The following is a 22,545-nucleotide window of genomic DNA, read 5'->3' on the forward strand; positions in this document are numbered from 1 at the left end:
GCCTCTATCTTTCTCACTCCAGCTTGGAAGCGTGGTCGTAACTGTGGCGACTACACCTACGATTTACACAATTTGCCAGAGTAACGCGGATTTGCCCTTGAGTCTAGAATTTCAATGCAGAGTTTGCTCTGGGCAAAGTGTTTTGCAAAAACTATTACTCCTAGTTCTTGTGATGTGACCACTCCCCCCGCCGTCAAAGAGTCATCAACCACCTTCGCTAACAACAGTCCAGTGGTTCACGCTTTCACGCTCAGCCCCAACCGCTGGCGAGTCTGAATAGGGTATTTGACTCATTCTGCCCATTGCTTGTCTCTTCCCCACTGATGCATGGCGCAGCGAGGAGTGCGTGTACCTCTCTCCAGGAAGCAGTGGCAGCCGTTTGTATCCATATGATCTCGGACCCGCCGTCGATTCGAAAACTTTGACATTGAAGTCGTCCTCTCTCTGTTTGAATCAATAAACCTTCAGGGCTCGCGTCCACTTGAACCTTGCCTCAATGTGCCGTTTGTTGTTGCCACCTGAATACATTGCTTCCAGCGCCGTCTGCCGTTGGTGTCGCGACAAGCCCTTCGACCAAGACTCTCACCTAGCGAAGGAGCCGTAGTCGGTGGTGCAGGTACTGAAATGGCATGTCGAGTCTTTCAATATTCTCTCCATTGTTTGGCGCATTTGACACACTGTGTAGAAGTTAGATGGCTTAGGCAACCTACCGTCACAGGAGCATACCTTGAAGAAAGAGGTCGGAGGTTCGTCTGCGCTTCTTGTCTGCAACTGGTAAAAGTATGCCTTCTTGGAGTCGCATTTAACTCCATCTTTCTCTCCGGGACAGCCACCAGGCACTTGAGATGTCAGCAATGAACCCTCCCATCAAATAGGACATCCTGCTCGTACCTTCGTTCACGGGTAGATCGGATTGTTCCTCGCCGAGAATATCGTCCTTCTCTTTCTTCTTCATGGGTGTCTTTTCATAGTATGAGCGATCCATCACGAACTGGTAAGGGCACGTCCGGCACGTAAATGCGTTCAGGCCTTCAGGGTGTTCTGCGGTGCCAGCCGCTCGCGCGATAGTGAGACTGTTCTGGCAGTAAGGGCAGACTATTACTCCATTAGCAACGACTTTGAGGCATCTGGGAAGGTGCACTCACACGTCGGAGCCATGCGATGAGTAGCAGTACCAAAACTGGCCTCCTTCAGCACGAATGATTATCTTTGTTGTACACTTCGGCCTCTCCAACGGTTTGGTATCTGTATCTTTCCGCAAAGTGCAAACTGCGCAAACGTTTTCTGGAGATGACGATCAGCGGCGGGAGAACATCGGATCGTTGCCCGCCGGGGCATCTACACCCGAAACGCGCTTCTGCTTGGCATGTTTGTAACCCGCGGCTGTGCTGCTCTGGAAGCGTCTCAGGGAGCCAGCCTGATCAAGCAAAACGTCACCTGCAACGTATATGAACTGCATACCTAGGTACCTTGCACATAACAAAGACTCAAATCTGCAGCTGATCCAACCCAATCTTCGGATTTCCGACAGCATAATCACGACCTTCGCGCTTCGCGGACTTGAACTCTACCCTTAGCGACTGGTCAATGGAAGAGCGGCTTAAGTGTTCCTAGATTGATCAGACCGGCCTCTGGTTGACGGCCACGATGGCCGACGTCGACGTGGGTGCAATTTGGGTCTCCTATTTGACTTAAGCTAAGCTCTATGCAGGGTGCCTCGCCAAAGGAGCAAGTCCTCGAAGCATGCCGCAGAGACAATGTCGAATTGTTCCACGAGGTCGTGAACATCTTGAAAGATAAGAGCAAGGAAGAAATAGCGGACTTCTTCAACAATACCACAGACACGATGGGCAATCACTTGCTACATGTCTGTGCGAACTACGGAGCATGTAAGCTGGACGCTCAGTTGCGTTGACCATCTTCAGCTGACGTGTGTGCAGACGATGTCATGAACGAATTACTGGACGTGGAATTCCTCGAGTGCGATCCTCTCACGAGAAGAGACAAAGAGACACCCATCCACTGCGCCATCAAGTACGCCAACGAGCGTGAAGTCGACCTCGGAGAGGCCATGGCCAAAATGTTGATTGAAGCTGGAGGCGATCCGAGGATTAAAGACGGCCACGGCAGGAAGCCTGCTGCTATATGTACTCCGAGAACTGAAGAGCTGCGAGGCACTTTGATCAAGGAGGAATATGTACTCAACGAAGGTCTAAAGAACGCCGACGTTCACCCAGACGATGAGGATGATGGAGCTGCCGGCCCAGACTCGGATTCGGAATGAGGCGGGAAGAAATTGACTGGAATCTGCTGAAGAAGTCTTGCAGATGTCATGACTTGCAGCTGCATTGTTCACCTTAGGTGGACCGAAGAGCCCTCTGGGTGCCAGTCTACAGCCACATTGAGGCACAAACAGAGACAGTACGCCTGTACTGTCCGCCCAAACTGTCACAGACTAAAGCCGCCGAATCGGTAGTCTGCTGGCGCCGAGAAAGCCCACTTCCAGAAGAGCATGTACCGCATTACACGCGGTACCTACACACGATCACCGTTTCAGGGGCCTTGCCAGCCAAGGTCTTTCATGCTCAGGCTTCCTCAAGGTCGCAGAAAAGAGACGATACAGATACTGTGATGAGCTGTGGCCAATTTTGAACGAATATCATGAAAGTCCAAACCGAACCTCATCCTTACTTTGTGCTATGCATCAACTTTTCCTGCCTCGAGTGTAACGCTTTTTTCAACGGCATTATGGGACACATGCGAGAAGAAGATCGTTGACTTTGGGACTATGTTTTGCAAGCTTGCACCATTCGCGAGCATCGAAGACGCTTGCTGTTGCTTTTGGCCAAGTATTAGATACCTAAGCTTGCTCCAGGTTGACAAGGCGTGCCAGCAGCCGGGCGATAATGCCAGCACTCAAGCGTTTCTTTGACAGTGACTCCTCCTGCATCATCCAAAGATATATGTGCAAGGTAGTCGAAACGCTACTTTCGCAACAGCCGCCGCCAAACGTCTTGCCGTGACTGCTAGCCGATTTCCCTTTTCGACGCTTGGATGGCGGAATCTCGGAATGCCAAGGTGAGTCCTGAATGACATTTTCCTATTTTCTTCTCCGCAGACCCATCCACCAGCATGTTTGAGAACTCCCATTGAAGCACAAGGTGGTGAACCATTCAAGAGAAAAACGTATGACAAGTTGGAACACCATTCCATTTCATGGAGGTGTCACTCTTGCATGACTTTTTAATGACCTTCTCCGAATTTGAAGAGCAGGCAAGGTCCCAACAAGGCAAAGGTCGTCATTGATAAGATGTCACTCCATATCTTATCGATCACGAAAGTGGGTATCTGCGACCACGCCACTATTTTGACAGCCTTGCGCTGGCGACGTGGCCTGCATGGCTGTGGGTCAAGGCAGTGATCCACCTATATCGGTGCAGGTAGAAAGAACTTATCGACATTATTCAGCCTATTCGGAATGAAGCCGTCTCCTTGGCTCGAAGTGACATCGGACATGCAAAGCATTCATCTCCCATGTTGAAATCCGCACCTGGAGGAAACCAAGGATGAAATCTTTCCACCATATGTGCTTTCTAGCACCGGATTGCCATATCCGTCGGTTGCCTTAGCCGATCTTTCTCCACGCCCAACACGAAAAGCATCTGAGGCACATCTAGCAGTCTACGACTATAGTGGAATATGTCTGAAGGCGCTCAACAGACGACCTCCTACAGCGAAGTGCCTGCATCGATGAAAAACACGTCTGCAGCACTGAACACGTACAAAGCAAGGCCTGGCGAGAGCACGGAATCTCCCGACGATGAGCTCTCCCTCGAGAAACAGCCAAGGAACCTGTCCGACATCCCAACCCGCGAGAATGTGCCCGACAAAGAGACGACGACAAGCGCTGCGAGAGCGGACGATATTGCCAACAGTGCCAGCCGAGAACTTGCCCGTCACGAGACAAGAAATACATCCCTTCGCCGACAAAGTACCACGAGCACAATCTCCCGCATCCCTACCGCCACAGAGCCACCTACATTCACCCGTCTCCACGAGATCCTCTTCGTCATGGTTATCACATCGGCGCAGCTCCTCGCACTGGCATCCCTCGCTCAGTCCATCGCGCCGTTGCACGTCATCGGCCGCACATTCAACACCACCGATCCCGGGCAATTATCATGGTTTCCAGCCGCATACTCCCTGACCGTCGGCACATTCATTCTGCCCGCTGGGCGATGGGGTGACTTGTACGGCCACAAGAAGCTGTTTGTGATTGGATATTACTGGTTTGCGTTGTGGTCATTGATTGCAGGATTCTCCGCGTTCTCGCACTCAATCGTCTTCTTCTCCTTCTGCCGCGCCATGCAGGGAATTGGGCCGGCCATCATGATACCAAACGGCCTTGCTGTGCTTTCACGAACGTACCCGCCTGGTCCGAAACGAAACATGGTCCTCAGCCTTTTCGGGGCCACGGCACCGAACGGCTATCTCATGGGCGCGTTATTCTCTGGCATCTTCGCACAGCTGGTCTGGTGGCCTTGGTCGTTCTGGGTGCTCGGCATTGTTTGTGCTCTGGTCGGCACTTTGACAATCTTCGTCGTGCCAGACATGCCTGTTGCGGGAGGCAAACCGGCGTTCAAGGAACTTGATGCTGTTGGCACGGTGCTCGGTGTGGTCGGTTTGATTCTGTTCAACTTTGCTTGGAACCAGGGTCCAGTTGCAGGCTGGCAGACGGTGTACGTTTATGTGCTACTTATTGTCGGTGCATGTTTCATTGGCGTGTTTTTCTGGTACGAAAAGAAACTGGCAAAGTTCCCGTTAGTGCCGATGCACTCGTTCACGAGCGATACGATGCTGGTGTTTGGGTGCGAAGGTATGGGTTGGGCATCGTTCGGTATTTGGATTTACTTCTTATGGTCAGTCTTTGGTGGCAGCTTTCTGTCATTTGTTATGCTGACGTTTCGTACAGGCAATTCTGGGAGCTTTTGCGAGGGCAGAGCATCGTTCTCTCCTCCGCCATGTTCGTTCCGGCGGCTATATCTGGGAGCATCGCAGCCATTACCACAGGATATCTATGCGGTATGATGCAGCCAGGCTGGGTCATGCTGATGTCGATGACGAACTTTTTGGTCGGCAACATACTGCTGGCTACGATGCCGGTGCGTCAAACTTACTGGGCTCAGACTTTTGTGAGTCTGATAATCGCTCCGTGGGGCATGGATATGAGTTTCCCGAGTGGTGTGATTGTGCTGGCGAACCACATGCCACCTGAACATCAGGGTCTTGCGGCGTCGCTGGTCAATACTGTCATCAATTACAGTATATCAATTGGTCTTGGTATGGCTGGGACTGTCGAAGCGCATGTCAATGATGGAGGGAAGGACCGATTGAAGGGATATCGAGGAGCGTGGTACCTTGGCATAGGTCTGGACGCGTTGGGGTTTCTGATGGCAATTGGCTTGATCTTTTCGTGGCGGGCGACGCAGAAGGCAAAGAAGGAGAAGGAGTTCTCTGATGAGACTGTGCAGCGCGTGCCGGTAGATGTGGCCTAGGTGAAATTCAGGGCTTGACGACGTTCAGGGCCGGGCCCAAAACCGAGGATGAGAGAAAATTCAGGCCTTCACTAGGCCTCAAGACGTTCAGGGTCTGGGCCGAACCCGAGCTTTGATGAACTTCAGGGCCTGCAAGAATTTTGGCCTTGGGTTTGCCAGTATTGAGTCAAGTTGCCAGGACCTTATAGAGTCGTGGCTTATTGTACTATCCAGGTATCTACCTGGATTTGACGCCGGGCTCTTTTGTATATATGATATGTTCCTGTACCGGCTTAGTCGGCTTCCTGGATGGTATTGTGGTAATTTCTCCGGTCCGAGTTCAATCCCATACGACCACATCCAATTCAACGGACGAGCAAGTTCTTGTAAGACGATGCGCAGGGTGCGGCCGCTGTAATCGTACAGTCAAGTAAAGAAGATGGATGTCGTCTTGTTTAGCCGGTAAGCCGCAAGCCTCGAGCCCCTGTATTCGCAGCCTTGGCCTATTATGTGGCGTCCAGAATCTTACAAAGCTTAGTAATGTGGTGCTGAGAATTATGGCTTCAAATCGTGGACTATCGAGATGTGCTACCTTAGTTGTGCTGTATCATGGGGTAAGCAGCGGTGAGATGTACAACATGGCTTGCAACTGTGCACATCTTATGCATTGCTAGGCACGATAACGGTGCAGCAAGAGTGTCAACATATACATTGAGGATGCAAGGTGTGAAGCTCCCTATGAGCTTGCAAAGACCATCCCTAAGTATCTGATCATCCTTATCGACCTCGAGTGCGGAAATCCTCAGTCAAAAATGTTCTCGATGTCTTCCAAAGTTGAGCTTTCAGAGGTGATGAAGTCGGTGGTTGTTCATCCAACATCACCGATATCGACTACTATCACAACAGTTGCCGTCCCGACTTCTCTTGAGGCGAATGATGTGCTGATCAAGATCCATGCCGCGGCTTCCAACCCTAAAGACTGGATTCACCTTGTTTCTCGTGGCTTTTCGCTGAACTCAGGAGATGACCTCGCAGGAGTTGTTGCTGCGCTCGGGTCAGATGTTACCAGCCTCCAGATAGGGGTCAGAGTGGCTGCCTTCCATCCCATGGGCCAGCCTTACGGCGCCTACGCAGAGTATGCGACCGCCCCAGAGCACACAATTTTCAAGATTCCCGAGAGCATGACCTTCGAGGAAGCCAGTACCATTCCGCTGGTCAGTCTTACGGCAGCAATAACTCTGTTCCGCAGGCAAGGCTTTGCGGCGCCGTGGAAGCCTGAGGCCGCCGACAAGAACGACAAGCCGTTGCTGGTGTATGCGGCCACAAGTGCGCTGGGGACTTTCACGATCAGGCTTGCCAAGCTGGCGGGCATTGGCCCGATCATTGCAATAGGTGGTGGTAGTAGCGCATACTTGAGCACTCTGCTCGACATGCAGGATGTACTCCTGGATTACCGATCGGGTATGGACAAAGTGAAGCAAGATGTGCGCCAAGTTGTGGAAGATAGGAAGCTTTCATTGACGCACGCTGTTGATGCTTTCAGCGAGAACGGAAGCTGGGTGGATGTGAGTCAGATGATGGATGGAGGGATACTCAGTGTCTTTTCTGGCGCGAACAAATATGATGACGCTGGGATTCCAGGCAATGTCCAGGTCTTGTACACATACGTCGGCACTGGACATGATGGTGCGTATAAGCCTGGCATGCCGAAGCAGCCGTCGGCTGAAGATGCTCAGGAGGACGTCGACTTCGCTGTCGGGTTCTTCAAGTGGCTTGAAATGGTACTCCGGCAAGGAAAGTTCTCGGGTCATCCATTTGAAGTCATTCCTGGGGGCCTCGATGGGGTCGCGGAAGGCTTGAATAGGTTGAGAGACGGTCAAGTCAGAGGGAGGAAGCTCGTGTATCAGATCCCGGCGTAGACTAGTTCACGGCCAATCAATGCTGTGGCCACAATATGTACAGATATCTTTCACGTCATGGAGACCTGGAGACCTGCAGGGTTCTACCCCAGTGAAATTATTCTTTAAGCTTCAGAAGGCGGGGTTGTGAACGATAACTTAGACGCGTGATGGAGACGCGTAGCCAAATAGGCAATTTGGCACCACTAAACAGATATGGAACGTGACGCTCAACTCACTTTGTTTTAACCCCTAGCTTTGTTTCTATCCACAATCAAGTATCTTCCTTGCTGGCAATGGCACCTGCAGGTGCGAGAGATTCTTTGGGTAGTCTCTCCCTTCCCCCACGTCCTCCGCCAGCGCCCTGGACAGCCTCGAGATGTAATCGAATCCTCCGACACCTCACCTCCTTCGTTAATCGTGTCGAAAAGTGGCATCAAAGCTTCCTTGCTGCTCAGCAGGGGGAAAGAGCGCAGGCAGATGGCCTCCGCGAAGATGAACAATCAACAAGCGAAGCCTCGGACTGGTTGACTGCAAACAGCAAATCGGGGACGAAACGACCACGGAAGAACTACTCTACACGCAGGACTACTGCTCCAAAGACGCCGCAGGCCAAGCGGATAAATCCTCACCGCCAGGTCAAGACACCTCGAAATAGTGCTGAGCTTGCCCTCTCCGCCGCCTCGACCGGACAAGTTGCTGCGATAGGCCAGCATAACAACACTACTGAGGCGAAAGCGCGCGCATGGCCCGACGAGACGACTCAACCTTGGGACAACAAGGTAACGGTAACGATGTGTGAAGCCTTCTCGCACGAATGGTCACCCGGTACTGCACACCTCGGAAAGGAGTATGAGGACATCCTACGTCAAGGATGTTCCACGATTTCGACCTTTCTATCTGTTACAGCCGACCCTGAACTTTCGTCCGCGTGGGATGATTCCGAGAAGCTTGTTAGGAAACCGGGCGCACGTTCATTGTTCGAGATGGCCCTGAATAAAGTCTCCAAGCATGTGGTCGAACAGCAGAAGCAAAACGACGTCAAGAATGATGGCTATAATGGACAGCACGATTTCATCGGATCGCAATTGCAGGAAATCGAAGAGTTCTTCGGTGACTCACAAGAAGGATGGCATATGCTTAGGCATGTAGTCCGAAGTTGTGGCATCTACACGATAACATGCATGGTCAAGAGCGGTGCCTTGTTGGATAGCGCTGCGTTCCACCTTGCAAGCCGGTGGTGGATTGACCCTTCCGTGCGTGACTTTCAACATGCTATGCGGAAGAGGTTGCTCGAGGCGCACACGCACAATCTGGACCTGAATGTTGGTTTCCATCACTTGCCAGATCAGACCTATCTGGACGATGTTACACACTGGGAGGACAAAGTGTTCGATTTGCAGATACGGATTCTTTGGACCTTACGAGCGGTGACGGAGGCCAATGATCCTGTCGCGGTGATCGAACGCTTTATCCATTTCAGACAACTGGCTTTCCTCGTCATCCTGAGAGGCCTAAAGGGCGAAGGAGAAGGGCCGGGAGATGCTGACGTATTGTTGTTGGAGACCATATATGCTGGCTCAATGTCACTCGCTGGCAAATCTGATCAGCGTGTGCTTCTACGCACAGAGCGAGCTGGGTCTTCAATGCGGCATGGTGTGCATTCAAGCAGCCACAACGCCCATGTGATGTCCGAGGCGCTGTTCAAAAGGCTGGCGTATACACTCACCCTCATTTGGTCTCACTGTCATAGCGCCGTGGCTGCCCAATACCGTCCATTGGTTGAGAAATTTTCCAGAAGTGCGCAAATGTCCATTGAGCTCGACGTGTACTCAGAGCTGTCAGAGTACCAGTGTTGTCTTGGGGCTCAGATGTTGTTCGTGGATATCTGTCAGCGCTTGATCGATGGACTTGAGGTATGTCAAGGCCTACTCAACAGCCTGGACACAATCTTGACAGAGAAAGGAAAGTCAAACATTGTTCTTGCATTATCTGCGTTCTATGCGGTAAAGCAGGGGACTCAAGCTGGACAACAAATCATCCCGCACCTTCTGGCGCTAGATTGTGGTCACTATCAGGATTTGGGCCGTTCACTTGCCGAAATCTGTTCACTGGCAGCCATGGCCTATGCTGCTGCACATCACGTGGATGCGGGCGCAGTGCGTTGGGCTGAAGGTATTAATGAAGCAGTTGCTGCGAAGGTACAGCAAAGCAATGCCAGTGGTCCACATACCCCGTCTAGCAAAACCCTGAAGCAGTATCAGTGGGATGATCATATTGCAGAATGGGTTGCAAAGACACCGGTCAATCGGCACTTCATCCAAGCCGGCCACGAACAGAATCAAAGGAGCTCATCTGATCTAAAGTCTCGACAGGCTCTTGCAGCATTATCGAGCAATTCTGCTATCGCACATCCAGCTGGGCAGCCGCGAAAAGGTCTCGGTCGTGAGTATGAAACTCATAGCGATGGTGATTTCGTGTTCAAAAGGCCGAAGCGCAATCTGGGAGGGGATGAGAATGAGAACAGCAAAAAAGAGAAAATCAAAAGGAAAAGATGGAGCCATCTGGATGACGAATCTGAGGATGAATTGAGCTTGTTAGAATAGTTGAGTATGTTGGTGGCCGAATATGTATCACTTCCCTTGCAGAGAGGAAGTGACTGTGAGCAAAGTCCGCCGTCTTGCCAATTTGAAAGCACAGATCCTGTGTTTCAGGAGCAGCCTGGCATTCAATCGAGGCTGCAGAAGAAGTCCATGTCCCCTGGGCATAAATTTGTCCGACGTGAGATGGTCCAATCAGGGAGTGGAATCCAGAAATGACGAGGCTTTGGTATGTTGACATCGACCCTTTGTTCCAACTTCCAACCAACCTCCCTTCGCAGCACCGTTTCCAGTATGTTGTCTTTGTCCGCTTCATCCACTCACAGACCCGTCCATGTGGCCTGCCCACATTCCTCGAGCTCTAGGTGCTACGACCTGTCCGTCGCCAATCGCGCCTTCCGAACCATGCCTGTCATCACGATCACCCCCTCATTATCATGTTGGCGGCGTACCTATCGTTGATACTCCCCCTTTGCTGTGCAGTGCATCATGACTTTCCTGTGCAATGTCAACCTCAAAGCCGGAACCGGGCTGGTAAGTTGTACCGCACCCAACGCGTGCTGATCCTCAATAAACAACGAAGCCTTGATTAAGCCAAACATCCGATACACTTATTCAAGACGGTGACACGTGTTGATGCTGTCATCTGGTATCATCACCGCCGGTCGGCGAACGGCTGCAAAGAGTCTATAACGTCCATCTTCACGCTCAATTGGGCTGTTTGCCTTTCTCATTCATTTCCTGTCCTATTCCGTCCTCACTGGTTGCGGGATTGCCCAAGCTTTGTTCTCTTTGTCTCAACCTCGAAGACTTGGGCCTTTCGCCCGCTCCCCTCCTTTGCTTCTTTTATCTCCTCGCTCCCACAAGCAGTAACGATCTTCTTCTGACTCTTCGCCACCGCTATGGCGTCCCCTGTCGTCATATCTGCCCGAGCGGCACCTTCGGTCAAGTCCAACTCCACCGGCTCTGGCAGTACGGAGTATCAAAATGCCGCCACTCAGGTATACCTCGAAAAGCTCGACACGACACTTGCGCAAAACTACCTGTGGGCTCTGCTGGGGGTGGTTGCGCTGGTTTTCCTCTACACTGTCATCATTCGCCTCAATGCCCATGTCAGACACCTGGCATCAATGAGCAATGAGGGCGCACTTCGATACTTCTCCAAATCCACACCAACCATCTCAGCGCTCAAGAGCAATGTTCTTTATTCGCCAATCCTCTACTATCGACGAGCTCGCGAAATCCGATTCTCTCGACATGTCAACTTGGGCACGCTCCCAACCAGATTCCAATCGACGTTCATCGTCCTTCTGGTCATCACCAACGTCTTCGCTAGCACCTGGAACGTTCCGTGGTCTGACCCTCAATTGGAAGTGTTGCCCATCCTCCGCAATCGTACTGGCACTCTATCAGTGGCCAACCTCATTCCAATTGTGGTTTTGTCCTCCGTCAAGAACCCACTTATCTACCTATTGGACATCTCATACGACTCGTTCAGCCTGATGCATCGCTGGCTTGGTCGTTTGGCAGTCCTCCAAGCTATTGCGCATACGATCTGTTATGTCATTACCACGGTACACCAGAAGGGGTGGCAGAATATCAAAGTCTCCTTGAGAACTGAGCCTTTTCTCGTAGCTGGGCTGGTCGCCACTATTGCTGTCACAGTGATGCTTATCCACACTCCGAAATTGTTCAGAAGCCTCTCCTACGAATTTTTCCATCATCTGCACGTTGTTTTGGCGGTTTTTACCATGGCTTTTCTCTGGAGACATCTGGCCCTCAAGAGCCTCCCACAACGATACCTGCTGCTTGGAGCAGCGGTCATTTGGGCCTCAAGCAGGGCTTTCAGGTTTGCCACGCTGCTCTACCGAAGCATCGGAAAGGAGAGCTGCAAAGTGAAAATCCAGTCACTACCAGGAGGTGCCGTCAAGGTCAGCTTTACACCTCCACGACCTTGGACCCATCGACCAAGTCAATCTTTGTACTTGACCATCCCTTCCATTGGCCTATGGACGGCGCATCCGTTCTCGGTCGCTTGGTCAGAAGTCGAGGAGTCCCTCTCACGGGCCAGCACCCTTAGATCTGTGGACGAAAAAGAGATCAAGGTGCGCAACAAAGAGATCGACCTCGAGGTTCCAGGAAAGCAAGTAATGTCTCTGATTGTCAAGAGACATAGCGGATTCACGCGGAAACTCTGGGAGCGCGCCGAGAAGTCTAGCACTGCTCTGACTGTCAACGCCTTCATCGAGGGTCCTTACGGCACTGAAAGAAGCCTGTCCAGCTATGGCACGGTCATGCTCTTCGCTAGTGGCGTCGGAATAACACATCAACTCCCATATGTCAGAGAACTCGTGGAAGGTTATCGTCAAGGCACTGTCGCCACCAAGCGGATCACATTAGTCTGGGTCATGCCAACCACGGAATGTCTGGAGTGGGTTCGCGGGTGGATGCAAGATGTCTTGAGCATGGAAGGAAGAAGAGAAGTCCTCAAGATCTTGCTCTTTATCACTCGAGGGGGCTTGAATCAATCGATCAGAAGCCCTAGCGACATGGTTCAGATCTCGCGCGGAAGGCCCAATGTGCATGCCCTGATGTGGGATGAAGTTCAACAGAAGATGGGATGTCTCGGTGTCAGTGTCTGCGCAGGTGGCGGTCTGGCCGACGAAGTAAGACGCGTGTCTCGAGTGATGCTGGACAGAGGTGCAAACCTCGATTTGATTGAGGAAGGCTTTGGCTGGTGATGGGCCAAATCGGGCACAGATGTTTATGCTTGTGTAATTCATGTTTCCTATGTCGAGTCAAGCTTGAGCTTTGGAATTGGAATTGGCACAGACTTGCGAGCATATTTGGGCACCGACTGGGACACGGAATTGATATCGACTACAAAGGCATACGAAGTAGAACAGCTTCTCTTCGTATGGAAATGCTATGGATTTGATTGGCTGAGTAGCTGACATAAGCAAAATGACGAAAACAACGAGAACCTCATCTTCATCGTTTGCTCTTGCTCGCGTGCTTTTTGTATCATTACTATCGGCTCTGCCATACGCGTAGCTTTGGCAGCCGGAATCCACTGTCACTCATGTTTGATGACAGGCTCGACATCAAATTCCAGTCTGTGATACCACGCCTGCAAGTGGCCGATTGACGGAAGAGAAGGCGCGACATCACTGGTTGACTCAACATAATCCTGGTGTTTGACAGTCTCTGTTCTTCAACACCGAGAAACATTTAACAGTGGTCACACGAGACGTCACATCACATACCGCACGAAGTTGTCTTGGTGCTTCATCCCGGCGAGTGAATATCAATGACTCGGAATCATATCGATCACTTAGGGATCCGGACTTCAATGCATTGAAAATCCTTCACCCCTTTTCGCAAACAACAACATCAAGTCAGATCATTCACAATAGCACTTGGATCATTGCTGCCATCCCGACTCAAAATGCCGCCCAGAAGTACCTCGACTCCGAACCATGATACGGACACGGCTTTCGGACGGGCACACCCGAACCTGCAAAAGACACTGATAGCGGCATGTCAAGCTTCAGGACCACTGCTGATCGGCACGATATTATGGAGTGCAGGATTCATGAAACGACCAATGTGGGAAAGGGCCTTGCTGTGGAGGGCGTATCTCTGGACTTACATCTCGAGATGGGTGCTGGTCAGTTGCGCGATCACTTGGACTTTGGCTGGATGGGGAAACCAGAATGAGGGACAGGAACAGGCACAGGAGGCGGAGGACTAAGAGTTGTCACACCAGCACTGACTCACAGCAACATTATGGACTGGCATATCAGATACGCACGGGGAGATGATATGGCGATGAATACGACAACAACTTCGCTGGACGATGTCGACCTTATTTATCAACTTGGATGGTCACATCTCTGTCCGCGGCGACGGTGAAGATAGACGGAGCCACGACCGACCGAGATGACCGCAGGAACAGAAAGCTTCTGCCACTTCTCAGCACGCTCTCTGGTTCCAACGATGCTAAGCAGTCTCTGTTCGACCAGTGAAACAAACCTTTCCTGCCTCGAATATCCTCGTATCAATCCTCACCTGGCGCGCACAAGTCAGGACGCACACAAAGGCCAACAGCGCGAGAGGGCAAAACAGGGTCAAAGAACAGTGCCCTCTACTGATTTTGGACTCTATTCGAGAAGAGTGAAACCAGACACCGGTGGCAGTGAGTTCATTTGTAACCTAGTCATTGGGGTTTGTTAGGGGTTTGCCTGGTCCATTCGATTCGGAAGAAGTCGACCCATTCCTGCGGAAATGATATATCAAGGGCAGAATTGAAATGGGAAGAATGATGTGATATTGCAATATCGGGTGATGGGTGAGGCAGAATAGAGGCACTGGCCGGGTGGAAGGGTCGCTCAAAATGTCCAAGACTGGACGTACACTATGCTTTATGTGCTTTGATTCGATATGAGTACCAGCCCTTCTGGGTGGTACAGGATAAGATACAATGAATGGATCCGCACACATTCTATCAGCCGTCAACTTCGTTATTTCACATCAACATCAACAAAACTCCGTCAATGCCTAACACTCTCCTGTATGTAAATTACTTCCAAGCAGACAGACTTTTCCCACTTAGTTCTTGAAATCTCCTTTAGAGTGATGCATCTCCCAATCATAATAGGCCTGGAACTCGGCGTAGCATGTCTCGGAGTCGCTCTCCATGCGGTTGGTGTAATAGGCCTCCTCGTCGGAGATGAGGGCCTTCTCGATCTTGCCACCCTGCGAGGCGGCCTCGGCGAGCAATTGACCCTGGCAAGCATGCTCCGCGGACAAGAACAAGAATGCAGCTTCGTCGACGGTGTTGCCGACAGTCAATAATCCGTGGTTGCGCAGGATGCACGCCTTGTTGGTGGGACCCAAAGCTTTGGCGATCTGGGCGCCTTCTTCGCTGGCGAGCACGACACCGCCGTACGAGTTGTACACGCTGTGCGAGTTGTAGAATTTGCAGGCGTCCTGGGTGAGCATTTCGAGGGGTCGGCCAAAGACACTCCAGGCTTTACCGTAGGTGGTGTGAGCGTGGCAGACGGCGTGGACGTCTGGGCGGGCTTTGTGCACTTCGCTGTGGATCAAGAAGCCTGCGGCGTTGGGTGGGCGGGTGCGGTTGCCGCCGACGACTTTGCCGTCAAAGTTGACGGCAATCATGTCGCTGGCTTTGAGGAGGCCGAAGTGTACGCCTAGAGGGTTCGTCCAGAAGACGTCTTCATGCTCGGGATCTCTGACGCTAATGTGGCCTGAGATGCCCTCTACGTAACCCTCGCGGGCCCAGTGGCGGAATGCGGCGGCCATGTGTTCGAGTTGCCATTGCCGTTGGGCGGCGAAATCAGTGAATGTTGGGACACCGGGGAGCATGACATCGCCGTGGGAGATGGCGGCGATCGGGCTCTTGTCTTGCATGCCATGGACGTGGTGTTCGTTGGCGGGTTTGACGGATTTCGAGGTCAATGGGCCTGAGGGGAGAAGGTCGGCGATAGCGGAGGGCGCCATTTTTGCTTATCTTTTATTTCTTGGAGCGAACGAAGGGTTTATAATGCGAGATCGACACCAAATGAGGATTTGGTTAATGAGCTTTGGTTGTTGATGTTTGCAGACTCGGGGAGAATAAGAGAATATGATCTTTGTCAAGGAACTGGACCAGACCAGACACTTACCGGTACTTAGCAAAATCGAAGGGCGTAGTGGTTGGTCCAGGCGAGGGACCAAAAGGGTTCGTCTCGCCGTCAGTTGCCATGAAGGAGATCTCCGCAAAGACCTTCTGCATACGAGTAGCCGCCTGGACGATACGAGCGGCTGAGCCGTGTGCGGATCTCGATGGTCTTCGGTGCACGTTCCGCGAAAATCGTCGGGGAGCGACGCATCTCTCCGAAGGTTTAGCAAGGAAAGTGATAGCGAGGATGACAAAGCATACGAGGCTGAGATTCTGAGTTCACGTGACATAGTGAGATCTTGCTTCAACTGACGTCACCGCAAGGCTGCCACCCACAGTCACCACTTTCGTGCCTGACGAAGGAACAGCAAGGTCGATCAAGTGTCAATCATGCGCTCGCACCCCAATGTGATACAGCACCTTGATACAGGATGTCCTCGTAAGTGCATACCACCTTGCTGCTATCCCGTGTCTCGGCTTACTGACAATTCTAGAAATGTGCTCGAGATTCCCTTCCGCCGCACGCATTCGGTTGATTTATCCTCTGCCATTAAACAATACATCTCCAGCAAATATGACCAGTCACCTGGAATGTTCGCAGATGACCTGCGCGAGATTGACCGACTTCGAGCCGATGCAATCAGTGTCGTAGAGCCTCACATCAGCGGCATCAGACGCCTGGCCCTCTATGCCGCACACCTAAGATACCTTGGTGGGAAATTCCCCATAGACATTGGTGTCGACTTTCCCTGGTACCCTGCAATTGGCTATGACAAAGAGAAACCCATATTACAAAATAATGTCAGATTCGAATTGGCCAATATCCTGTTCAACCTGGCTGCCTTATACTCACAGCTGTCTGTCCGCACAAATTGGACAACGGTCGATGGGCTCAAGGCTGCAGCAGAGTATGGCATTGCTGCTGCCGGAGTGTTGGATTTCATGCGCAAAGAGGTCATGCCCGACATGCGATCCTCTCCACCTGAAGATATGGACGATATAACGCTGGACAGTCTACAGTCAACGTGTTTGGCGCAGGCGCAGGAATGCTTTTGGCAGATTACCGTCAAGAAAAACATGTCGGATGGCACTGTCGCAAAACTCGCTGCAAAGGTATCAGACTACTACATAATGGCGGCGGATACAGGTCGTCAGTCAAGAGCCGTCAGCACTGAATGGATCCATCACTTCCAGGCCAAACACCATCACTTCGCTGCCGCCGCTCAGTACCGCCAATCCAGATATTGTCTGCAGAACAAGCAGTACGGTGAGGAGATCGCTCGCCTAAAGGACAGCATACAATGTGTCAATGAGGGCCTGCAGGAAGCTCGCTGGATCAGCGCAACCGTGGTGGGAGATCTAAATGGGCTCAAGACCAGAGTCCAGGAAGACCTAAAGAGGGCGGAAAGAGACAATGATGTGATATATCTGCAAACAGTCACGCCCAAGTCAGAACTCCGGATACTTGACCGCACAAATATGGTCGCCCCGAAGACACCTCCCGATGTAGCCAATGGGATTTCCCTATTGGGCGAAGGACAACCTTTTGGCAAACCTCTATTCGAGAAATTGGTCCCCTATGCTGTCCACCAAGCCGCTTCAATATACGAAGACCGCCGAGATCGTCTGGTCAGTCAATCCATCATTGCAGATCTGGAAGCCATGACAGTCAAACTTCGGGAAGTGCTCCAATCACTCGATTTGCCCGGCTCACTGCAAGCATTGGAGAAGCCGTTAGGTCTCCCAGGTAGTTTAGTATCAAAAGCGGAAGAACTTCGACAACAAGATGCATTGTATCGGATCAAGAGATCGGTGGAAGACACCACCAAGCTCAAGACCAACGATCTTGCGATCTACCAGGAAGGCCTGGCCCTGCTTGAAGCAGAGAAAGTCGAAGACGACCAATCGCGCGGAAAATACGGCACAGACCGGTGGTCTCGACCGCCGTCCACAACCGCCTTGGCCAAGTTATACCAATCAGCTCAAGAACTCCGAACATATCTCAACTCCGCAGCCTCAAGTGACAATCTGGTGGAAACCAAATTCCGTGAAAACGAACACATCCTCAAGGTATTGACCGGCACAGACCGAGACCTCGAACGCTTCGTCCCCTCATCCGGCCAAGTCACAATGACGCCGGTGATCGATCAAGCGGCCTCGCGTCTCAGGGCATGTCTGAACGAAATCTCGCGCCTGGAGACGCGACGGCGCAACAGAATCAGCGCTCTCAAAGAGAAAGCCAGAACCGACGATATCGGGCCCGCACTGCTCGCCGAAGCAGCGCGCCTGGAACGCGAGTATCCCATGCAAAAGATCGAGCCGAGCCAGTTTGAAGGCCTATTCACCAAGAGGCTGGAGAACTACGAGCCTGACCGCGAAGCCTTGTTGATCGAGCAAGAGGACCAAGACCAGATCATTGCGCGCCTACGCGAGGCAAACAAGGCCTTTGTCGAAGCCCGGCGCGGCGATACAAGTACCACGCGCGAGCGGCAGAAGGCTCTGCAGGCCCTAGAGACAGGCTACGCCAAGTACAAGGAGCTTATCAGCAATTTGGACACGGGCCGGAAATTTTACAACGATTTGGCAGGGCACGTCGCGCGGTTTAGAGAGACTTGTAAGGCGCAGGTCAATGAGCGGCGTGTCGAGGCAAGTCATCTGGAAGCTGAACTTGCTGGGCAGGATATGGGTCGATTGAACCTGGAAGAAACGAGAGGGAAGTTGACTGCCCAGAATCAGCAACAGCATGTTCCGCAGACGAGGGGCCGCCAGACTCGCCAGAGTCAGCAGCATCAGCAACAGGAGCAGTATTATCAACAACAAGCTACTGCGCAGCAGGACCAGCACCATGAGCCGATCACTGCACCTGTGCCGACGAGGAATATTCCACCTGGAGGTGTCATGCCCTCGGCGGCGACAGGCCCGGTACCACTCAACGTCGCGGGCGGGACGATTGGTGTCGGCGGTGTCTGGACGCCAGACATTGGAATCAGGTTCGGTGGGCCGGGAAATCAGCCTGGTCAGGCTGGGTATCCTGCTCCTAGACGGCCGTGATGCGGAAAAAGAAGGCATGATTTTACCAGTTTTTGAAAAGTGATAGCGAGGCGTTGGTAGCGTCAAGGTAGATAGCTGTGTTTATAGCTGTTCTGATGCACGTTCGAGGTAGCCAAGACTAAAGGCACGATATGTATTCGCAGTCTCCATAATGAAAGATATGTCGAGAAGAAAAGTGAAATCACCAGTGGTCAGTCAAGAAGGTTGAAATATAAGTCTTCTGTACAACTCATGCGTTGGCCAGCCCATAATATTACTGTATATAATGCAGACGCTTGCTATGCTTTCAATATCAAACAAACAGGTATGCCCCTACTTCCACGCGGCGTACGCATCACCTATATCACCCAATTTACCTGCCTTGGCCTCGTTCAGCGCCAAAGTCTGCACGATGGGCTTGACGCTCTGCCAGGCACCATCAGCCAAAAGCACGAACTTCCACGTCCCAGCGCGTGTAGGCATGAGGCCGACTTTGGGAAGTTCCTCTGTTGCCTCGCCAGCAGGACCACCACCCAGGGCAGGCGCCGTCGCAGCGCGCTCGAGTGGTTGGACCGGCGTTTCTGACGTTGGGCTTCCGCCATTCTTCGCCGGGTCCAGACGTGACTGGACCTCTTGGACGACATTCTTTCGGACAAGGTCGGGTTGGTCGAAGTGCGCAGCCGCCAAACCCTGGACGCTGAGCTGGGCTTTGACGACTTCGGTTTCGGCCGGATGTGTGAAGCAGTACGCGCCAATCGCCAAAATGATCACCACAAGGACATATATGAACTTGAATCCCAGCAAAAGATACAGTGGGACCAGAGGGATTCGAGCGACCGAGATGGAGCTGTTGCGGACTTGCTCGATATCGTTGACGTAAGGCTGAAAGGCACCCACTGACAATTGGAGGGCGGCTTTCGAGTACTCTTTGGCATATATGGTGGCAATGTCGGCGGCGGTCTTAGCTGTAGAGCCTGCCTTGAATGCAGCGTTCTCGAGCGTGAGTTGCGCCGGTCTTAAACCTTTCAGATACGACCAGGCAAAGGGCGCAGAGAAGAAAGCACCCCATACCGGTTCCGCAAGAGTGGCATTGAACGAATGCAGTGCACCGTCGACATATGTATATGTGACGTCGTAAACGGTAGAGCTGCAATTGAGTATCCACACGGCAGTAAGCGAGTTGTTGGGGAAAACCTGAGGATCAAGAGAACTGAATAGGGGGTTCTTGATGTCATCGCTTGGGTATCCTACTGCCCATGTTGCAAAATGCGTAGGGTTTTGTCGCAGGAGACTCTGGATCGTGCCCTCAACGAGGCCCCCATCCGTCCAGTTGACCATTGGGGCTGCCTCGGAGAGCTGAGCATCAATTGCGTAGCCAATCCCCGTGGTATAACCACCTGTACCACCTGAATCAGCGTCGCTAGCATTGGCCGGCCACACATTGGGATAACCGTAAGTGACGTCTCCTCCAAAGCCTTCCGAACATCTGAAGGACCAGTCATCCGTCTCATTGTTGTTAAGGTAACCGCACATGGTTGTGGCCATAATGCATTGCGTCGATACGCCCAATGTCTGAGCCTTGAAATCAAGCGTGTTGCTGCTCCGCGTGTCACCATAGAAAAAGACTGTCTGGTTCTGCGTGGAGTCGGAAGACAACGGGCCTGTATAATTGGAGATAACATCGTTGGTTGATTGAGCTAGCTGGAGGTCGGCAACTGCTTGAGATCCTTCGAGGTATACGTCGTTCTCGTGCTGCATGGAAATGATGAGATTGCAGGGCCACCACCATTCCTGATATCCACCACCAGATCCTGCTTGATAGCCTGGACCATCGGGACAGATGGGATATTCCGCAGTTCCGGGATTCAGATTACGACCGTACGAGTGATAAGCCTTGGTGGAGGTATTGTAAAGCTGTGTGATGGTCACTGGTTGTGTAGCTACACCAAACCATGTATCGACGATGGGGATGATGAGACCAAGCAACGTGATGACACCCAGTGCGGCGAAGGCAGCTGGCAAAGGAGCAACCAATTTTTCTTTCCTTCCCCATCGGTACAAGGCTGTTTCCTTGAGAGGACCAAAACCACTTCCGCCCAGCAAGCTGATCAGGAGGGTCAACTGTTCTGGCGTTGGTAGCTGTGTGTGGTCGCCGTGCCTGGACTTGACGACGATATGTCGGGCTGCAAAGAAAGCGACCAGTGCCATGATGGAGCTCGATAGGTATGGGATCACTCGACCTGTCCATGATGCGATTGTGGTGATGGTGGAGGGGTTGTAGCGGACGTAGTACGCCGCTTTGCCGCCTTGATGGCGAATCTCTTTGATCAGTGTCGTGACATTGTCCGTTGAGGCCTGGGTTGAAGCCACGTAGAGGTCTGGCCAACCTTCTCGTGGAACAATTCGGTGTTCGAAGATGACATATAGTAGGACCGCGGAAACAACAATGATGGGAATGCAAGGGAGAGCCACGCCGCCAACGATGGCGTAAATGGCTTGCTTGAAATCACGACTGGGCTTTGCAGCATCGCTTTCGAGTGCACCCGGGTCGGTTTCGGCATTGATTGCAGTCACGGTAGCTGAGACGATAGGTTTCTCCGTGATGGGATCGATCTTGTCGCCGTCCATATTGGTCGCCATGTTTCCTGTTGGTTGCTGGTTGCTGGATATGTGCAGGTCACCCTCGACAAGAAGAGACTTCTTTTGTTGGACAACCAGAAAAACCAGGGACCAGATGGGATATTAATGATTTTTCCCGTTTCATCCCACCAGGCAGGACGAGTCCGTTCCATTTGTCCAACCAAGACATTTGACAAGGCCATGGCGTTTAGGTGAAGAAAGCCAACTCACTCTCAGCCCGCCACAAAAGTATAGACAGCACTGCGCGTCTCTGGGTGGTGGTGGTCATTGGATCAGAAGGACCCTGGGGCTGAAAACCCATCCCAAAGCAGGCTGGGGTAAAAGCTGGAATTGGACAAAGCTTTCGGCGAGGCCTAAGTTATCGTTACCTTCCACATGGAAACTCTGCTTTGGGATAGGCGTGGACAGGTCTGATGGATCCCCGGAAGTCGTTTTGATGGGTTCAAGAGTTGCTTGGAAGTACCATCTCCACTAAAAAAGGGGTTCAGATCTCGCCAGACTGGTCCAGACGCTGCAAAAAGACAGCAAGGTTTTTCATGGACGAATTAGCCATTGTTAAGTGTTGTCCTAAATGAATTGATGGAAGATACACAAACAAGAGGTTTGAGGAGATAAATCGAAGAACGATGAGTCTGACTTGTTGAAGGTGATGCGGCTGAAAAGTCGATAGAACGCCGCTTCCTAATGTTGATTCTTTGGCAACAACAATGGTAAAGATCTGGAAGAGGCATGGGAGGGAGTAGCCATTCAGTATGCGCCTGCCGCCAAAGCCATGACCATAGTCAGTTCAGTTAGCTCGATCGGAGCTTCGTTTGGAGTCCGTGCTCTGGGCTTTTGTTCCATCTGTCGCGTGCTGGGTGTCCGTCCAAGCAGACTCGTTCCCTTCGAAAGACACGGGGATTTAATCTGCTGGGCCTTCTGTGCCCAGGTCTGCTTTCGTGCAATATCAAGAAATGCATGCGTTTTGCTTCAGCCAGTTTCGGTCTTCCCGTCTCTATGTCTGCAAGACATTGATTGACCAGGTCAATTTGAGGAAGGAAGCAATCTCTGCGGCTGTACGTAACTTGGCTTTTATCGAAAAGCTAAGGTGTAGCTCCGATTTAAGCCTCCTGGTACATACAACTGTACCCTAGCTGTGGTTCTCCCGCAATAATAAGCCT

At 51.9% G+C, this 22,545-nt stretch overlaps 10 protein-coding genes across 10 annotated transcripts; 7 read left to right on the forward strand and 3 right to left on the reverse strand.

Annotated features, from left to right (window-relative positions):
• Positions 1 to 434: 434 nt before the first annotated feature.
• EDD37DRAFT_30710 (DNA-directed RNA polymerase III subunit C11) lies at positions 435 to 1,295 on the reverse strand. The gene is made up of 5 exons (XM_062811275.1): positions 1,146 to 1,295; positions 892 to 1,095; positions 727 to 839; positions 493 to 677; positions 435 to 444 (listed from the first exon to the last, which is right to left on the reverse strand). Exons 1-4 carry the CDS (start codon positions 1,156 to 1,158, stop codon positions 642 to 644), a joined length of 366 nt encoding a protein of 121 aa, XP_062674855.1. The 5' UTR covers positions 1,159 to 1,295; the 3' UTR covers positions 435 to 444; positions 493 to 641.
• A 352-nt stretch (positions 1,296 to 1,647) lies between these two features.
• Positions 1,648 to 2,284, forward strand: EDD37DRAFT_603881 (uncharacterized protein; the record flags this gene model as incomplete). The annotated part of the gene is made up of 3 exons (XM_062814693.1): positions 1,648 to 1,662; positions 1,712 to 1,889; positions 1,941 to 2,284. 3 exons carry the CDS (start codon positions 1,648 to 1,650, stop codon positions 2,282 to 2,284), a joined length of 537 nt encoding a protein of 178 aa, XP_062674856.1.
• Positions 2,285 to 3,456: 1,172 nt separating this feature from the next.
• Positions 3,457 to 5,599, forward strand: EDD37DRAFT_30740 (MFS transporter). The gene is made up of 2 exons (XM_062811281.1): positions 3,457 to 4,919; positions 4,973 to 5,599. Exons 1-2 carry the CDS (start codon positions 3,700 to 3,702, stop codon positions 5,553 to 5,555), a joined length of 1,803 nt encoding a protein of 600 aa, XP_062674857.1. The 5' UTR covers positions 3,457 to 3,699; the 3' UTR covers positions 5,556 to 5,599.
• Positions 5,600 to 5,965: 366 nt separating this feature from the next.
• Positions 5,966 to 7,527, forward strand: EDD37DRAFT_615705 (chaperonin 10-like protein). Its single transcript, XM_062815616.1, has one exon. It carries the CDS (start codon positions 6,347 to 6,349, stop codon positions 7,451 to 7,453), a length of 1,107 nt encoding a protein of 368 aa, XP_062674858.1. The 5' UTR covers positions 5,966 to 6,346; the 3' UTR covers positions 7,454 to 7,527.
• A 96-nt stretch (positions 7,528 to 7,623) lies between these two features.
• On the forward strand, positions 7,624 to 10,487 carry EDD37DRAFT_615706 (uncharacterized protein). The gene is made up of 2 exons (XM_062815617.1): positions 7,624 to 10,261; positions 10,369 to 10,487. The coding sequence occupies exon 1, from the start codon at positions 7,729 to 7,731 to the stop codon at positions 10,036 to 10,038; it is 2,310 nt and encodes a 769-aa protein (XP_062674859.1). The 5' UTR covers positions 7,624 to 7,728; the 3' UTR covers positions 10,039 to 10,261; positions 10,369 to 10,487.
• Positions 10,488 to 11,263: 776 nt separating this feature from the next.
• On the forward strand, positions 11,264 to 12,907 carry EDD37DRAFT_615708 (uncharacterized protein). The gene has a single exon (XM_062815618.1). The coding sequence runs from the start codon at positions 11,535 to 11,537 to the stop codon at positions 12,771 to 12,773; it is 1,239 nt and encodes a 412-aa protein (XP_062674860.1). The 5' UTR covers positions 11,264 to 11,534; the 3' UTR covers positions 12,774 to 12,907.
• A 464-nt stretch (positions 12,908 to 13,371) lies between these two features.
• On the forward strand, positions 13,372 to 13,880 carry EDD37DRAFT_30834 (uncharacterized protein). The gene has a single exon (XM_062811292.1). The coding sequence runs from the start codon at positions 13,481 to 13,483 to the stop codon at positions 13,784 to 13,786; it is 306 nt and encodes a 101-aa protein (XP_062674861.1). The 5' UTR covers positions 13,372 to 13,480; the 3' UTR covers positions 13,787 to 13,880.
• A 373-nt stretch (positions 13,881 to 14,253) lies between these two features.
• Positions 14,254 to 15,781, reverse strand: EDD37DRAFT_30828 (L-fuculose-phosphate aldolase). The gene has a single exon (XM_062811290.1). The coding sequence runs from the start codon at positions 15,553 to 15,555 to the stop codon at positions 14,644 to 14,646; it is 912 nt and encodes a 303-aa protein (XP_062674862.1). The 5' UTR covers positions 15,556 to 15,781; the 3' UTR covers positions 14,254 to 14,643.
• Positions 15,782 to 16,097: 316 nt separating this feature from the next.
• On the forward strand, positions 16,098 to 18,941 carry EDD37DRAFT_615712 (protein-tyrosine phosphatase). Its single transcript, XM_062815619.1, has 2 exons — positions 16,098 to 16,154; positions 16,210 to 18,941. Exons 1-2 carry the CDS (start codon positions 16,147 to 16,149, stop codon positions 18,764 to 18,766), a joined length of 2,565 nt encoding a protein of 854 aa, XP_062674863.1. The 5' UTR covers positions 16,098 to 16,146; the 3' UTR covers positions 18,767 to 18,941.
• Positions 18,942 to 18,990: 49 nt separating this feature from the next.
• Positions 18,991 to 21,771, reverse strand: EDD37DRAFT_30846 (uncharacterized protein). The gene has a single exon (XM_062811297.1). The coding sequence runs from the start codon at positions 21,383 to 21,385 to the stop codon at positions 19,079 to 19,081; it is 2,307 nt and encodes a 768-aa protein (XP_062674864.1). The 5' UTR covers positions 21,386 to 21,771; the 3' UTR covers positions 18,991 to 19,078.
• Between the last annotated feature and the right edge of the window lie 774 nt (positions 21,772 to 22,545).

Source organism: Exophiala viscosa (genome assembly GCF_022695815.1).
Source record: "Exophiala viscosa unplaced genomic scaffold EDD37scaffold_1, whole genome shotgun sequence".
Lineage (NCBI taxonomy): Eukaryota > Fungi > Ascomycota > Eurotiomycetes > Chaetothyriales > Herpotrichiellaceae > Exophiala > Exophiala viscosa.

What these genes read in the sequence shown, in the direction of transcription:
- EDD37DRAFT_30710 (XM_062811275.1), bottom strand. An exon ending in CGATCTACCCGTGAACGAAG is followed by an intron (nt 840 to 891) that starts GTACGAGCAGGA and finishes TGACATCTCAAG; the next exon opens with TGCCTGGTGGCTGTCCCGGA. An exon ending in CTCCGACCTCTTTCTTCAAG is followed by an intron (nt 678 to 726) that starts GTATGCTCCTGT and finishes ACTTCTACACAG; the next exon opens with TGTGTCAAATGCGCCAAACA.
- EDD37DRAFT_30740 (XM_062811281.1), top strand. Translation starts at nt 3,700, where the DNA reads ATGTCTGAAGGCGCTCAACAGACGACCTCCTACAGCGAAGTGCCTGCA. An exon ending in ATTTGGATTTACTTCTTATG is followed by an intron (nt 4,920 to 4,972) that starts GTCAGTCTTTGG and finishes CGTTTCGTACAG; the next exon opens with GCAATTCTGGGAGCTTTTGC.
- EDD37DRAFT_615705 (XM_062815616.1), top strand. Translation starts at nt 6,347, where the DNA reads ATGTTCTCGATGTCTTCCAAAGTTGAGCTTTCAGAGGTGATGAAGTCG.
- EDD37DRAFT_615706 (XM_062815617.1), top strand. Translation starts at nt 7,729, where the DNA reads ATGGCACCTGCAGGTGCGAGAGATTCTTTGGGTAGTCTCTCCCTTCCC.
- EDD37DRAFT_615708 (XM_062815618.1), top strand. Translation starts at nt 11,535, where the DNA reads ATGCATCGCTGGCTTGGTCGTTTGGCAGTCCTCCAAGCTATTGCGCAT.
- EDD37DRAFT_30834 (XM_062811292.1), top strand. Translation starts at nt 13,481, where the DNA reads ATGCCGCCCAGAAGTACCTCGACTCCGAACCATGATACGGACACGGCT.
- EDD37DRAFT_30828 (XM_062811290.1), bottom strand. Translation starts at nt 15,555, where the DNA reads ATGGCGCCCTCCGCTATCGCCGACCTTCTCCCCTCAGGCCCATTGACC.
- EDD37DRAFT_30846 (XM_062811297.1), bottom strand. Translation starts at nt 21,385, where the DNA reads ATGGCGACCAATATGGACGGCGACAAGATCGATCCCATCACGGAGAAA.